This window comes from Oncorhynchus mykiss, chromosome 17 (assembly GCF_013265735.2).
Source record: "Oncorhynchus mykiss isolate Arlee chromosome 17, USDA_OmykA_1.1, whole genome shotgun sequence".
Classification (NCBI taxonomy): Eukaryota; Metazoa; Chordata; class Actinopteri; order Salmoniformes; family Salmonidae; genus Oncorhynchus; species Oncorhynchus mykiss.
Genome location: NC_048581.1, coordinates 14,230,095 through 14,247,573, shown reverse-complemented (window position 1 = coordinate 14,247,573; position 17,479 = coordinate 14,230,095). Strand labels below are relative to the sequence as shown.

General features: G+C 47.8%; 2 protein-coding genes across 2 annotated transcripts in view; one reads left to right on the top strand and one right to left on the bottom strand.

Annotated features, from left to right (window-relative positions):
* The window catches only part of LOC118940024, a 1,007,326-nt gene that overhangs the window by 182,415 nt on the left and 807,432 nt on the right, over positions 1–17,479 (bottom strand). The window lies entirely within an intron of this gene.
* On the top strand, positions 126–16,653 carry LOC118940023 (ethanolamine-phosphate cytidylyltransferase-like). The gene is made up of 13 exons (XM_036948108.1): positions 126–445; positions 4,841–4,929; positions 5,702–5,750; positions 6,128–6,240; positions 6,831–6,982; positions 7,248–7,289; positions 7,962–8,100; positions 8,559–8,641; positions 11,753–11,830; positions 12,474–12,539; positions 13,366–13,431; positions 13,558–13,646; positions 13,968–16,653. The coding sequence occupies exons 1-13, from the start codon at positions 324–326 to the stop codon at positions 14,083–14,085; spliced, it is 1,206 nt and encodes a 401-aa protein (XP_036804003.1). The 5' UTR covers positions 126–323; the 3' UTR covers positions 14,086–16,653.

Genomic DNA, 17,479 nt, shown 5'->3' with positions numbered 1-17,479 from the left:
TCCGCGAAACGCTCTGGGTTTAAGAACGCCCTGAACGCACCCCGACACTCGAGATTGAATTCACGAACACACCCAAAATCTACGTTGTGCGGCTTTGCGTAATCACGTGATGTGAGTTTTTACGCAGCCAGCAGCATGGCCGCTACCTAGGAGTAGTCATGGTTCGACCGTGACGCGATTTCCACGCCAAAGGAGGCGTTGTCCTACCGGCGGGTTCATTCCTACGTTAAACCGGGGGATGAGATCACCCAAGCTGTCATTTTAACGGCATTATTTTATTATTTTGTGGTTTTAGCTCAGACTTTTAATATTATTTTATCAACATGATCAAGAACGGTCACCACACATCGAATGAGCAGGGAATAGAGAGCGGTGCTAAGCAGGGAGACTTGGCTTGCAGCCCAGAGAAGAGGAAGCGATCTGTCCGGGTGTGGTGTGATGGCTGGTAAGTCGTGTAGCTACGCCTCCTGTCCAGCTAGCTACTTATATTAGCTACATGTACAACGTTGCCTAGCTGCGAAAAGGGTTTATATCATGTTTGGTGGTCTGTTGTGTGTATAGTAACCTCAGTAATTTAAGTAGCTAGGTTAGTAACTAACTGTTAGCGTAGCTTTACCAATAATGTTACATTTTGGTTGATCAACTGTTGATTATAACCACTAAGCTAGATATAACGGCACATCGTTACATTCCGCTTCACACAAACTGGCTAACTAGGTATTTTTGCTACTTTATAAACATGAACTTGTGTGCTGCTGCATGGCCAAACAAAAGTGTATACTAATGTGATCATTTTGTGATTTCTATCACAAATACCCCTAAAGTCAGATAACTACAGTACCTGCTAGCTAGCTATACTGTTTCAGTTGCTACCTTTCTGAGAGAGGGGCTGTGAATGTGATCACAGCCTGCCGGTGTCGACCAGTAGGAACGGAATGATCTCAGCTAGACTTAAGTTTCTGTGCACGTGGTTTGCTAAATGCTGTTTCGGTAGGATGTTACGTAACCTTGGCTGTCACTGTGATGTATGGATATTGGGGAGGCAGGTAGCCTAGTGGTAAGGTTGTTGGATCGAAAATCCCTGTCGTTCTGCCTCTGAACAAGGCAGTTAACCCACTGTTCCCCGGTTCTCCTTTGCACACCAGTTTCTCTACTTGCACATTCATCTTCTGCACATCTATCACTCCAGTGTTTAATTGCTGTATTGTAATTGTTTCGCCACCATGGCCTATTTATTGCCTTTCCTCCCTTATCTCACCTCATTTGCTCACATTTGTATATAGACTTTTGTTTTCTACTGTATTATTGACTGTGTTTGTTTATTCCATGTGTTGTTGTTTGTGTCGCACTGCTTTGCTTTATCTTGGCCAGGTCGCAGTTGTTAATGAGAACTTGTTCTCAACTGGCATACCTGGTGAAATAAAAATTTAATAAAAAGGCCGTCATTGTAAATAAGAATTTGTTCTTAAACTGGCTTGCCTAGTTAAATAAAGCTTATTATTGGAAATAGCTTGGTACAGTGCAGTTGCTGACTTGCTGCTAGCTAACAATTAGCCTGGTCCCAAATCGGTTTGTGTTTGACAATTCCTTGAGGAGCAGAAACAGACTGACACCAGTCTAGTTGTCTACAACCATAGACCATATCAGTTCTAGCTATGTGTATGACTACAGCCTTTCTCATACACAGCTGACCTGTACAGTAGTTGGCTGGCAACGGTTGGTAGGCCGGAAGAACGGTCATTCATTTGTTGATTGATCTGAAAGTCACTGTTTTAGCTACTTGATATCAATTTCATGCTATAGAAAGGCATACAGACTAGCCCAAACTAATACCTCTTATTACGTTTATAATAACTGTATTTTACTGTTATTACCCAACTGTATTTTACTAACTGTAAACATGATGATGAGCCCAGTGGGACTAAGGCTGTTGTCATGGCAGCACTACTGTATGTTGCAACGCTTGATTTGTTGTCAGAGGACAATGTGCAGAGTGACATAGCTAGCTACCCAACCCAGTTGGCAAGGAAGTACAAAGTCCACCCTTATCAGTTGACCATAACAGTTGTTTACTTTCAGCAGTAGCTTGGCATTAGGTAAAGTCAACACCTGTTTTATTCGGTGCATGTGACAAATAACATTTGATTAGTAGCTAATAGGCCTTTATTCAAGTTTGTCAAATACATGAATGCCTGATAAAGGCTCCTTCCTGGGTGACGTTTCCCCTAGCTACAGATCTAGGATCATCTCCCCAATCCTAACCTTAACCATTAATGGGGGAAATGCCAAAATGACAGAAAGATCAGCGTCTACACTAGGGGCACCTTCTTCCTCCCTTGATAAGGATGAGGTAGAAGCTCTGTGATCGATGCTGCTGTCTGCCAGGTGGAGAATGACCTGCAGTAACCTTTGTCTCCCTGTGTATTAGAGAGGAGTCAGGAGAGTAAGTTATTAGCCAAGGCCAATATCACGCTCTGATGCCCTTGCTCTGGCTTGGTTCAAATACTTTACCTAGGTTATATTCATGAAGTCAACTTGTCCCATAAAGAAATGTGCTTGTTTTGTTTCAACCCCATACGGTGTGCACTAAATCAATAGGAAATACCACCCTGGCTTACTATCACTGATTCAACACGACTGGATAGGGGAAAGTAAAGGATTCTACTACTTAGCTTTCACCTATTAACAGACACCAGATCAGTGATTAGGCTCTTTCAAAGAAGAAGAAGGGGGAGGAGGAAGGAAGGATGCATTTTGAGAGTACTCAAACAGGGCTAGTCTCTCACTCCCGCCCATCCACACCACCTAGTACCTACAGCCTGCATTGTGCTCATCATGGGATGTGTCCAAAATGGCATCCTATGTTGTGCACTTCTTTTGACCAAGGGCACCTCTTTTGATCAGAGCCCTATAGTGCACTTACTCTAATACTAAATAGCCTTTTATGGGGTAGTGTCCCAAACGGAACCCTATTCCCTTTATAGGGCACTACTTTTGCCCAGGGCCCATAAGGCTCTGGTTCAGTGTAGTGCATCATGTAGGGTACAGAGTACCATTTGGGTCGCTGACGTGGTCTTGCTGAGTTTACTTGAGGCGAGAGCCGACTGACTCCCACCTCCCCGTTCTCACCTTGTGACTGGTGGTGGCATAGCTATAAACACTGCTCTCACACAGACACAGATACTCTGCCCTCGTGGTACCCAGACAGAAAGCTAGTTTGTGATAGCTTGTTTTGACATGGCAGTCCAGAATAGTGGGTATAAATAACTAACCAACCGTCTGTCTGTGTACATAGTGATTAAGTATTAATAGCTAACCAACATAGTGAACATGTCGTACAGTGACAGATACAGCATGGGGGTGGCAGAGGGGTCTTGTTGGGGTCTTTTAGGGGGTATCAGGAGGGTCTTTTAGGGGGTAGCAGTAGGGTCTTTTAGGGGGTAGCAGGAGGGTCTTTTAGGGGGTAGCAGGGGGGTATTTTAGGGGGTAGCAGGGGGGTCTTTTAGGGGGTAGCAGGAGGGTCTTTTAGGGGGTAGCAGGGGGGTCTTTTAGGATGTAGCAGGAGGGTCTTTTAGGGGGTATCAGGAGGGTCTTTTAGGGGGTATCAGGAGGGTCTTTTAGGGGGTATCAGGAGGGTCTTTTAGGGGGTATCAGGAGGGTCTTTTAGGGGGTAGCAGTAGGGTCTTTTAGGGGGTAGCAGGAGGGTCTTTTAGGGTGTAGCAGGAGGGTATTTTAGGGGGTATCAGGAGGGTCTTTTAGGGGGTAGCAGGGGGGTCTTTTAGGGTGTAGCAGGTTAGTTAATTAATACTTAATCACTATGTACACAGACAGACGGTTGGTTAGTTATTTATACCCACAATTCTGGACTGCCATGTCAAAACAAGCTATCACAAACTAGCTTTCTGTCTGGGTACCACGAGGGCAGAGTATCTGTGTCTGTGTGTGAGCAGTGTTTATAGCAGGGGGGTCTTTTAGGGGGTATCGGGGGTCTTTTAGGGTGTAGCAGAGGGGTCTTTTAGGGGGTAGCAGGGGTCTTTTAGGGTGTAGCAGAGGGGTCTTTTAGGGGAGCAGGGAGAGGGAAAGAAAGTGGGAGAGAGCGAGAGATGAGTGATAAGAGTACATCAAAATAAAACAGAAGCACTCAGTGTACTTTGTTACAGCGGAGTATGTCCCAAATGGCACCCTATTTCCTACAGCCTACAGTGTGCACTCGGAATAATTTCTTTACACAGTGGAATGAATTAGAGGGAGTGGCTGTTTGGCCAAAACCCAGCAAGTTATGTGGATAGGACAGACCTATTAGAGGCAGGCTCTCTGTACTATAGTGGCAGTGTAAAGGAGAGTTGTTGGGAGTCCCCAGTTGATCTGCCTGTCTCCTGGTCTTAGCCTGGGATACTGTCGTCTTGGTTACACCTCAGGGATAATTCCCATGGTAATCCTGGTGTTAATTACAGAGAGGGATCAGTACTTACACACACACACATTACAGAGAGAGGATGACACACATACTGCCAGATCCACACATTGTACTTTCCTCGGGCTGAATACTAACTTGAGAAACGTAACTTGTTGTGTTTAGTGTAAATCCTACCATGACTGACTGTGACGGTAGGACAGGAGGACGGAGCAGAATGTAGGGTTGTGTGGGGTGATCTGGCTGGCAGGCACCTACCTACCTACCTACTTACCTACCTACCGACCTACCACTGGATACAGATGCCAACTATCAAGTATAGAGCAGCTACTCATTAACACTAGCCCCTCCCTTAGACCAGCTCAGTTATACACACACTGTCTGTCCCACGTTAATGACATCATGCTCTCTCTCCCTGTCCTGTAGTTATGACATGGTGCACTACGGCCACTCCAACCAGCTGAGACAGGCTAAGGCCATGGGAGATTACCTCATCGTTGGAGTACATACAGATGGTGAACACACACACACACACACACACACACACACACACACACACACAAACACACAAACAGACACACACACAGAGACACGCACATTAATCATAAGTATCTCAGTCTCTGTTTCTTCACTTGCCTCTCTGTTCCCCTCCACTACAGTAATATACAGTCACTTCCCTTCTCTCCCTCCCTCCACTACACCACAGTAATATACAGTCATTTCCCTTCTCTCCCTCCCTCCACTACAGTAATATACAGTCACTTCCCTTCTCTCCCTCCCTCCACTACACTACAGTAATATACAGTCACTTCCCTTCTCTCCCTCCCTCCACTACACTACAGTAATATACAGTCACTTCCCTTCTCTCCCTCCCTCCACTACAGTAATATACAGTCACTTCCCTTCTCTCCCTCCCTCCACTACAGTAATATACAGTCATTTCCCTTCTCTCCCTCCCTCCACTACAGTAATATACAGTCACTTCCATTCTCTCCCTCCCTCCACTACACCACAGTAATATACAGTCCCTTCCCTTCTCTCCCTCCCTCCACTACACTACAGTAATATACAGTCATTTCCCTTCTCTCCCTCCCTCCACTACACTACAGTAATATACAGTCACTTCCCTTCTCTCCCTCCCTCCACTACACTACAGTAATATACAGTCACTTCCCTTCTCTCCCTCCCTCCACTACACTACAGTAATATACAGCCACTTCCCTTCTCTCCCTCCCTCCACTACACTACAGTAATATACAGTAATTTCCCTTCTCTCCCTCCCTCCAGAAGAGATCTCGAAGCACAAGGGTCCTCCTGTCTTCACCCAGGCAGAGAGGTAAGAAAATCACTGCATTTCATTTTCATGTAAATGGACAATAAAGTTGTGGTATGTAAATGGACAATAAAGTTTTGGTATGTAAATGGACAATAAAGTTGTGGTATGTAAATGGACGACAAAGTTGTGGGATGTAAATGGACAATAAAGTTGTGGTATGTAAATGGACAATAAAGTTTTGGTATGTAAATGGACAATAAAGTTTTGGTATGTAAATGGACAATAAAGTTGTGGGATGTAAATGGACAATAAAGTTGTGGGATGTAAATGGACAATAAAGTTGTGGGATGTAAATGGACAATAAAGTTTTGGTATGTAAATGGACAATAAAGTTGTGGTATGTAAATGGACAATAAAGTTGTGGTATGGTGTTGTAGGTATAAGATGGTGCGGGCTATCAAGTGGGTGGATGAGATCGTAGAGGGTGCTCCCTACGTCACCACACTGGACACACTGGACAAATACAACAGTGACTTCTGCGTCCACGGAGGTAAGGGGAGGGCGCGGGAGGTAAGGGGAGGGCGCGGGAGGAAAGGGGGGGAGGGAGCGGGAGGTAAGGGGAGTGAGGTAAAGGGGAGTGAGGTAAGGGGAGTGAGGGGAGGGGAGGGAGCGGGTGGTAAGGGGAGGGAGCGGGAGGAAAGGGGGGGAGGGAGCGGGAGGTAAGGGGAGGGAGGTAAGGGGAGCGAGGGCGCGGGAGGTAAGGGGAGCGAGGGCGCGGGAGGTAAGGGGAGCGAGGGCGCGGGAGGTAAGAGGAGGGAGCGGGAGGTGAGGTAAGGGGAGGTAAGGGGAGGGCGCGGGAGGTAAGGGGAGGGAGGTAAGGGGAGGGCGCAAGAGGTAAGGGGAGGGTGCGGGAGGGAGCGGGAGGTAAGGGGAGTGGGACGTAGGGGGAGGGGGGCCCTGACAGATCGATTTGTTACTTTTTTAAAGGAGAACAGGGACTCATCCTCCTTCCATATTTCTGTGTTTATTTAGACAGTTGAGAATGTACATTCCAGGCTGCAGTGGCAGAACAGGGTGGGATTCTACCATGTTGGTCTGATGTCAGAAAACAAACTCCAACGTTGTCCTTGTGTACCTTAGATGACATCACTCTGACGGTGGACGGTAAGGACACGTATGCGGAGGTGAAGAGAGAGGGCCGCTACCGGGAGTGTAGACGCACCCAGGGGGTCTCCACCACAGACCTGGTGGGCCGCATGCTGCTCATGACTAAAACCCACCACAGTAACATCGTGAGTACCACACACAGAGTGCACACTGGACCCTACAGTACCGTAGTGTGTGTGCTTACAGCAGGGGAGGCTGGTGAGGGGAGGACGGTTCATACTAAAGGTTGGAACGGAGGGAAGGGTATTAAACACGTTCCATTCATTCTGCTCCAGCCCATCCTCCCCAATTAAGGTGTCACCAACCTCCTGTGGCTTACACTGTTGTAATGGCAGAAATCACACAGGACTGACCTCAAGCAAACCTCTGTCTTCCTCTGTCGGTTTACAGGACAACTCAGACTACCAACAGCACACGGACAACTTTGGGAAGGTAAATAATACTATTCAAATATATTCTGGAGAGGAAGTGGAGATGACAACACTCTGTTGTTGTGGATTATTCTGAACACAAGGGGGCGCAATTCCCCTGCTCAGGACAACCATGGTGTGCTGTTCATCTCACTGAAAATAGTACTGTAGTGTATTCAGATGGAATGGTCAGAAAGTTAAGTCCGATTTTTATTTTTTAACAAAACGTCTCTTTGGAACATCCACGTGAGCCTGCTTTCTGAGGAGTTACTTCCTCAGGCTTTCCAACTACTATGAGATGGCTGGGTTTCTGAGGAGTTACTACCTCAGGCTTTCCAACTACTATGAGATGGCTGGGTTTCTGAGGTTAGGGTTTAGAACGGGCCCTTCTCCTCCCCTCCCCCCCTCCCCTCCCTCCTCCCCTCTCTCCTCCCTCCTCCCCTCTCTCCTCCCCTCTCTCCTCCCCTCCCCTCCCTCCTCCCCTCTCTCCTCCCCGCCCCTCCCTCCTCCCCTCTCTCCTCCTCCCCTCTCTCCTACCCTCCATGTTCTCCCCTCTCTCCTCCCCTCCATGTTCTCCCCAGGGTCCTAAGGGCCACAGTCTATGGACAGGAGTTGGGATAGGTTTATATTAGGTTTGTGTTAGGTTTAGATGAGGGTTAGAGGTTATGACTATAATAGTGTTTCGTCTCCCCAGGGTCCTAAGGGTCACAGTCCATGGACAGGAGTGTCCCAGTTCCTCCAGACTTCCCAGAAGATCATCCAGTTTGCCTCAGGAAAGGAGGCCCAACCTGGGGACACCATCATCTACGTAGCCGGGGCCTTCGACCTCTTCCGTATCCTTATGTACCGCTGTGTCTGTGAGAGAGACAGACAAATATGGTGGTTGTGTGTCTGTGAGAGAGACAGACACATGGTGGTTGTGTGTCTGTGAGCTAGACAAAGGGTGGTTGTGTGTCTGTGAGAGAGACCAAGGGTGGTTGTGTGTCTGTGAGAGAGGCCAAGACCAAGGGTGGTTATGTGTCTGTGAGAGAGACCAAGGGTGGTTGTGTGCCTGTGAGAGAGACAGACAAATGGTGTTTGTGTGTCTGTGAGAGAGACAAAGGGTAGTTGTGTGTCTGTGAGCTAGACAAAGGGTGATTGTGTGTCTGTGAGAGAGACCAAGGGTGGTTGTGTGTCTGTGAGAGAGACCGAGACAAAGGGTGGTTGTCTCTCTCTCTCTGTGTTTGTGTGTGTGTGTGTGTGTGTGTGTGTGTGTGTGTGTGTTATTACCTTGACCACTCCTCCCCGTCAGACATTGGTCATGTTGACTTCCTGGAGACGGTCTACAAACAGGCTGAGAGGCCTTACGTCATCGTGGGACTGCACTTTGACCAGGTATGTACACACACACAAACAAACACACACACGTTCAGAAAACGCTGACCCCATCAGATTGTCAACATTTGCACTGAGCCAAAGGGTAGAGTTGCCGCTTTCAAGATGCGGACTCTAACCTGGAATTTATAAGAAATCTTGCTATGCCCTCCGACGAACCATCAAACAGGCCAAGCGCCAATACAGGGCTAAGATTGAATCGTACCACACCGGCTCCGACGCTCGTCTTATGTGGCAGGGCTTGCAAACTATTACAGACAACAAAGGGAAGCACAGCCGCGAGCTGCCCAGTGATACAAGCCTACCAGACGAGCTAAATCACTTCTACGCTCGCTTCGAGGCAAGCAATACTGAGGCATGCATGAGAGCATCAGCTGTTCCGGATGACTATGTGATCACGCTCTCCATAGCCGACGTGAATAAGACCTTTAAACAATTCAACATTCACAAAGGCACCGGGCCAGACTGATTATGTGCTCCGGGCATGTACCGACCAACTGGCAGGTGTCTTCACTGACATTTTAAAACATGTCCCTGATGGAGTCTGTAATACCAACATGTTTCAAGCAGAGCACCATAGCCCCTGTGCCAAAGAACACTAAGGCAACCTGCCTAAATGACTACAGACCTGTAGCACTCACCTCCGTAGCCATGAAGTGCTTTGAAAGGCTGGTAAATGGCTCACATCAACACCATTATCCCAGAAACCCTAGACCCACTCCAATTTGCATACCACCAAAACAGATCCACAGATCTCCACACTGCCCTTTCCCACCTGGACAAAAGGAACACCTACGTGAGAATGCTGTTCATTGACTACAGCTCAGCGTTTAACACCATAATGCCCTCAAAGCTCATCACTAAGCTAAGGACCCTGGGACTAAACACCTCCCTCTGCAACTGGATCCTGTACTTCCAGACAGGTCGATCCCAGGTGCTGCTACTCAACACAACTGCCACACTGATCCTCAACACTGGAGCCCCTCAAGGGTGCGTGCTCAGTCCCCTCCTGTACTCCCTGTTCACCCACTACTGCGTGGCCAGGTACGACTCCCAACACCATCATTAAGTTTGCAGATGACACAACAGTGGTGGGCCTGATCACCAACAACGACGAGACAGCCTATAGGAAGGAGGTCAGAGACGTGGCCGGATGGTGCCAGAATAACAACCTATCCCTCAACGCGATCAAGACAAAGGAGATGATTGTGGACTACAGGAAAAGGAGGACCGAGCACGCCCCCATTCTCATCGACGGGGCTGTAGTGGAGCAGGTTCCTTGGTGTCCAAGTTCCTTGGTGTCCACATCACCAACAAACGAACATGGTCGTGAAGAGGGTACAACAAAATCTTTTCCCCCTCCGGAAACTAAAAAGATTTGTCATGGGTCCTCAGATCCTCAAAAGGTTCTACAGCTGCACCATTGAGAGCGTCGGACTGTATACATTGTGTGTCCCCCCCCCAACCCCTCTTTTACACTGCTGCTACTCTGTTTATCATATATGCATAGTCACTTTAACCATATCTACATGTACATATTACCTCAATCAGCCTGACTAACCGGTACCTGTATGTCGCCTCGCTACTGTATATAGCCTCTACTGTATGTAGCCTCTCTACTGTATATAGCCTCTACTGTATATAGCCTCTACTGTATATAGCCTCTACTGTATATAGCCTCTACTGTATATAGCCTCTACTGTATGTAGCCTCTACTGTATATAGCCTCTACTGTATATAGCCTCTACTGTATGTAGCCTCTCTACTGTATATAGCCTCTCTACTGTATATAGCCTCTCTACTGTATGTAGCCTCTCTACTGTATGTAGCCTCTCTACTGTATGTAGCCTCTCTACTGTTATTATTCACTGTCTTTTTACTGTGTGTTTATTTCCTTACCTATCTATTGTTCGCATAATACCTACTATTTTTACACTGTTGGTTAGGGGCCTGTAAGTAAACATTTCACCTGTTGTATTCGGCGCAGGTGACAAACTTTGAAACGCTGACCCCATCAGAATCCATGTGAATGTGGTTTTCTAACCCTGTAGACATGATGGGGGGGTGCTGACTGTGTGTCACTGTCCCGCTCTCTCTCACACACACAGGCCCGTGGTACGCGCAGACACACACACACACAGGCCCGTGGTACGCGCAGACACACACACACACACACAGGCCCGTGGTACGCGCAGACGCACACACACACACACACACACACACAGGCCCGTGGTACGCGCAGACACACACACACAGGCCCGTGGTATGCGCAGACACACACACACAGGCCCGTGGTACGCGCAGACACACACACACAGGCCCGTGGTACGCGCAGACACACACACACAGGCCCGTGGTACGCGCAGACACACACACACTGTTCCAGAGAAACATGTGGATCCAGTTGACTACATTACATGAAGGACTGACATGTCTAAAAGCTACAGAGGGCCTCGCTGCTCGTGTTCCCCAACTCCATTCCAATGAAACACGCTGCCATTGGTCGAGAGCCAGTATAAATACTCTGTCATTGGTCCTCGACTGTGGGGGTCGTCCTATTCCTTTCAGACGCTGTTCCAAGGTCGGTTGTGATGGAATGCTGAAGGATCAATCCTAGCAGGAGGAGACTTTGCTCAACTCGATCTTCATGGGGGGAAAAACAGTCAGCGGGTTGTAACCAAAAACAGATTTTAAAAATAAATTTAAAAAAGGGCCCGATCTTCACCATTAGTGGGGATGACAAAACTGACCTAAGATCAGTGTCTAGAGGCAATATTAAACTACTTCTTTGTAACCTCCCATAGACTTAGATAGATAGACAACAGTAGTGGCCAAAAGCATGGGCATTGAGGACTTTCACCATTTCGAAGTAGTCAACTGGGCTCACATTGTTTACCGACTCATATAAGTAGTAGAAGAAGACGATTGGAAATGGAAATGCCCTCGATGCCGCTGCCCATGCTTTCACAGACACCAAAATGGGACAAATACCCCTGTTTCACATTGCAATAAAGCCTCATGCCATTGGTCGAGAACTAGTCAAATATCCTGACATTGGTCGAAAGCTAGTAAATATCCTGTCATTGGTTGTTGTGTTTTTCTGTCAACCAGGAAGTGAATCGCTACAAAGGGAAGAACTACCCAATCATGAACATCCACGAGAGAACCCTGAGTGTCCTGGCCTGCAGGGTGAGAACATACACACATTAAACAGACAGCGACGCCCACCGACACACAGGCGCCCATCAACACACACCCCGACACACACTCATAGACACACACCAACACACACACTCATAGACACACACACACACACCAACACCAACAGACACACACAGCTTCTTTGTAACCCCATGGGCCCAATAGTCACAGAGAGAAATGTTCTCCTTACACACACACACACTGAAGGATGGTAGGCTCTCTCCTCCATTCAGCTCTTACCAGACCAGCTACAGAAGAACGATCCTCTGTCCTCCCGGTGTGTGTGTTCACATCAAACCGTCTGCTTGTGTATCTTACATATTTTAATGTGTGTTGACGTGTGTTGAGAATGTGTTTTATGAAATCGTTATCCGAATCCTAACCGGCACTCGATTACTCAAACCACACAAAGGCTATCTATACACACACACACACACACACACACACGCACCGGATTACGCAATTCTATAACCATTCAGAGTTAACACAAAGCCTGAAACTGTCTCCCTGTCCTGTGACAGAGCTATGACTCAATGACTTTTGATAGTCACCCTCGACCTAAATACAACCATTACACAACACTCACAACTCACTCATTTTTGTTGAATTATCGCTCCCTCTCCTCCTCCAGTATGTATCAGAGGTGGTGATTGGGGCTCCCTACGCTGTGGGTAAAGATCTGCTGGACCACTTCAAGGTGAGGCACACACACACACGAAGACACACACACACACTCACACGAAGACACACACATTGAAACAGTGGTGTTGTTTGACTGGGAGAAGAGATGTCTTTCCTAACATGCATAGCCTCTCTTAGGGAGAAACATGTACAATGACCGTGTGTGTGTGTGTGTGTGTGTGTAAACTGACCTTTCTCCTGTGTGTATGGGACTGGGCATTGATCCAAACTGGGGTGCTGTAGTAATGTCAGGCTGTTACTGTATAGCAGACATACTACAGATGTCCCTCTCGCTCCCCCTCTCGCTCCCCCTCTCGCTCTCGCTCCCCCTCTCGCTCTCTCGCTCCCCCTCTCGCTCTCGCTCCCCCTCTCGTCCTCGCTCCCCCTCTCGTCCTCGCTCCCCCTCTCGTCCTCGCTCCCCCTCTCGTCCTCGCTCCTACCTCTCGCTCTCGCTCCCCCTCGCTCCCCCTCTCGCTCTCTCTCCCCCTCCCGCCGCTCCCCCTCTCGCTCTCTCTCCCCCTCGCTCCCCCTCTTGCTCTCTCCCGCTCCCCCTCTTGCTCTCTCCCGCTCCCCCTCCCGCTCCCCTTCTCTCTCCCCCTCGCACCCCCTCGCTCTCCCTCTCGCACCCCCTCGCTCCCATGTCACTTCCTGTTATACCATAGATATTATTGATCATATGTTAATTGACCATGTCACTTCCTGTTATACCATAGATATTATTGCTCATATTTTAAATGACCATGTCACTTCCTGTTATACCATAGATATTTATGATAAATCATGTAGGTTATATAATTGATCCTATTGACTATATTCATGATCTATGATGTCACTTCTTGTAGGTGGACCTGGTGTGTCATGGGAAGACAGAGGTGTTTCCTGACAGGGACACTGCAGACCCTTATGCTGTGAGTACTGACTGTGTGTCTGTGTTTGTTTATGTGTGTTTGTCTGTTTTGCAGTATTCGTGTGTGTGTCTTTTTGTGTGATTGCATGTTATCGTGTGTGTGTGTGTGTGTGTGTGTGTGTCCCAGGAGCCTAAGAAGAGAGGTATCTTCCGTACAGTAGACAGTGGTAACGGTTTGACCACCGATGACATCGTACAGAGAATCATCAAGAACCGGTAAAGGCCTCTCTCTCTCACCCATCTATCACTGTCTACCATCCCCACCTCCCTCTCCCCACCTCTCTCCCCACCTCTCTCCCCATCTCTCTCCCCACCTCTCTCCCCACATCCCTCTCCCCACCTCTCTCCCCACCTCTCTCCCCACACCCCTCTCCCCACACCCCTCTCCCCACACCCCTCTCCCCACCCCTCTCCCCACACCCCTCTCCCCACACCCCTCTCCCCACACCCCTCTCCCTCCTTATTTGGTTTTATTGTATTGTTACATTGTACCAAATGCACTATACAAACGAAGTTGGTTTGATTGTCTCTCTCCAGGCTGCTGTTTGAGGCAAGGAACCAGAAGAAGGAGGCCAAGGAGATTGCGGTGTATGAGGCGATGAAAAGCCAGGCAGAGGGAGAGCAGGCCGGGGACTCGGCCCAGGCAGCACAGTAACCAGATCAAACTAGTTCAAACCAGACCCAGCTGTCCCAAAACTGATCCTAACCCCGAGTTTCTCAAACTAGAGAAACTCTGAAATAACTTGTTTTTTAAAACTGCGTTTGGTTCATAGAACTGGGGTTAAGTCAGTAACCTCCGGTAGCTGCTAGATGCCGTTGTCATAGTGACAGCGGTTTTGGTTTTCTTTCTTCCTGAACGGTTTAATCCACAGTTTCCCTCCTCAATACCCAGAAGCCTCAGAACAGAGTGGACAAGACCGGGCACTATAATCAGACTGGAGGAAAAATAACAATCACTGGTGTTATTTTCTACTCAGCGGATCAAACTAAATGATTGGCTGAGGATCTTCTGAACTTCCCAATACCTTCCTGATGCATTTGTCACTTCAAACAATCCTTCATATTGAAACACTGTCAAATGTACTGTCAACTGATTTGTAATAGTCGGTTATAGTCCCAGTTTAAGAACCAAACATTGGCTGTTGATTTCATCACCTTTTTTTAAAATGACAAAATGGGGTCACGGAACCAAAAAGTTTGGGAACCCCTGTCCTAACCAGTTCTAAATGATTCAAACACGACCCGAACCGGGTCAGACTGAACCGAGCCAGCCCAAACCAGTCTAGTCCTACTACTTGTACTGTATACACATCCTTTAGTGAAGCATTGCCTGTTAGCCCGTCCTAGACCGGCTTTACCCCCCCAGTCCACAACGGGACAAACTCATTCCACCGACGGCCGAGTGTCTGCGGGTTTTCACTCCCTTGTACTTGATTGATGAATTAAGGTCAGTAATTAGTAAGGAACTCCCCTCACCTGGTTGTCTAGGTCTTAACTGAAAGGAAAAACCAGCGGACACTAGGCCCTCCATGAAATGAGTTTCCACCTGACCCAAACCGGATCAGACCAGATCAAACTGCAGAAACAGACTTTAACCAAGACTCAAACCAAGACACCTCCTCTCCTTCACCAGCTAAGGAGAACACAAAAATAACCCTCTTCCCTCTGTCAGTGGAGGCTGCTGAGGGGAGGATGGCCCATAATAACGTCTGGAGTGGAATATCTGGAATGGACTGTGTTAAATCTTATCCCACTTTCAGGCAGAAAGAAAGGAGAGGAGAGGCGAGGAGAGGAGAGGAGAGGAGAGGAGAGGAAGAGAATCCAAAGTGTGACTGATGAAAAAGAGAACATTGAGAGATTTGTGAAGAAGAGAGGAAAGTCTATGTAGTTGTGTGTGTACTGTATATTTAGTAGGGCCTTCTCGTCTGATCTACCAAATGGCACACTATTCCCTATGGACCCTGGTCAAACGGCCACTGACCCCAGCCCTGCGCTTACGGCCGCTGACCCCAGCCCTGCGCTTACGGCCGCTGACCCCAGCCCTGCGCTTACGGCCGCTGACCCCAGCCCTGCGCTTACGGCCGCTGACCCCAGCCCTGCGCTTACGGCCGCTGACCCCAGCCCTGCGCTTACGGCCGCTGACCCCAGCCCTGCGCTTACGGCCGCTGACCCCAGCCCTGCCGTTACGGCCGCTGACCCCAGCCCTGCCGTTACGGCCGCTGACCCCAGCCCTGCCGTTACAGCCGCTGACCCCAGCCCTGCCGTTACAGCCGCTGACCCCAGCCCTGCCGTTACAGCCGCTGACCCCAGAACACATACATGCCAGAGTTGGCGTAGCTGCTCCGCCTGAAGTGTCCCCACTTGCGCTGTCGAATAACTGGCTGTTCTGTGGCGTGACCGGTACGACTCTCCAGGTGGCCTGTCACGGGTGTTTTGAGGCAGAGGTCTTGGGTTCGCGCCTCGCTAGGAGCTGACTCGGGAGGAAGGTGGTGCTCTTTAAGCAAGCAGCATGACCTCCTTCACATCGCTATGGGTCGGGGTCCTGTCCACTATCTCTTCAATACATTTAACTAGTGTACGATATAGGGAGTCATTTCAGATGCAGCCCTCTGTCTTGTATGGAACATGATGATTCAGCCCTCTGTCTTGTATGTAACATGATGATTCAGCCCTCTGTCTTGTATGTAACATGATGATTCAGCCCTCTGTCTTGTATGTAACATGATGATTCAGCCCTCTGTCTTGTATGTAACATGATGATTCAGCCCTCTGTCTTGTATGTAACATGATGATTCAGCCCTCTGTCTTGTATGTAACATGATGATTCAGCCCTCTGTCTTGTATGTAACATGATGATTCAGCCCTCTGTCTTGTATGTAACATGATGATTCAGGACTCTGTCTTGTATGTAACATGATGATTCAGCCCTCTGTCTTGTATGTAACATGATGATTCAGGACTCTGTCAATGTTTTCTTGTTTTTAATGTGTTGGTATGTGGATAATTAATTTAAAACATTTTTTAGAGTAATGGACAATGAATGGGGAGTCAACTGTGTGTGTGTGTGTGTGTGAGAGAGAGAGACTGTTTTAAAGGGAGTGTGTGTGAATGAGAGATGAATACCAAAACAAATGGGCATGTATATTGTGTGGCTCCACCCCTCTAAAGTTGCTCTGTAAATCTGTCCATTCATTGTCTGGTAATGACAAGAAAATACAAAATACTGTACCCATTATTTACTGAGGTTGAGTCTCTTTAGTTGTTCAATAGTCCATATCTGACATGAAGTGGAAACAGAACAGGTTAACATTATTTACCTACTGAGCTGAAAGAATTGTCTGGTAGTAAAATTGTGTAAACACACATTTGCTTACCACTGATGTCTGTAATGATAGTTTCAGAATAGTACTTTTTCCTATAATCGTCTTCACCCATCTTACAAACTTAGATTTCCACACTGAGGTTGAAATGACACTGAAATTATGATAATGCCCTTTTTAGTGAAAAAGTGGGAGGTTTTGGCCTAAAGCAAATCAAATGTTATTTGTCACATGCACCGAATCCAACAGGTGTCGACCTTACAGGGAAATGCTTACGAGCCCTTAACCAACAATGCAGTTAAGAAAAATAAGTGTTATAGTATTTACTAAAATAAACAAAGGGGGGAAAAAGCATGACATCACAATTTGATCTAATTATTCTGACCAATGACCAGTCATCTTATTTGCATATGTATCCTCCTTGAACAGAGCTCTCCAAACCTGTTCCTGGAGACCTACCCTCCTGTAGGTTTTTAGCTCCAACCCCAGTTGTAAACCAACATGATTGGTTTACAACACTCACGCAGCTAATTATTAGATTCATGTTCGCTAGATTAGTGTTGGAGCAGAAAACCTACAGAAGTGTAGCTCTCCAGGAACAGGGTTGGAGAGCCCTCTGCTCTAGAGGTTAGAAATCAATCAAATGTGGCAATGTACAAAGAATGTGATGGGGTGACCCTCGACCCCTGTCGCCATCCACAGTTTGAGGACCACTGGTCCTGAAGATCC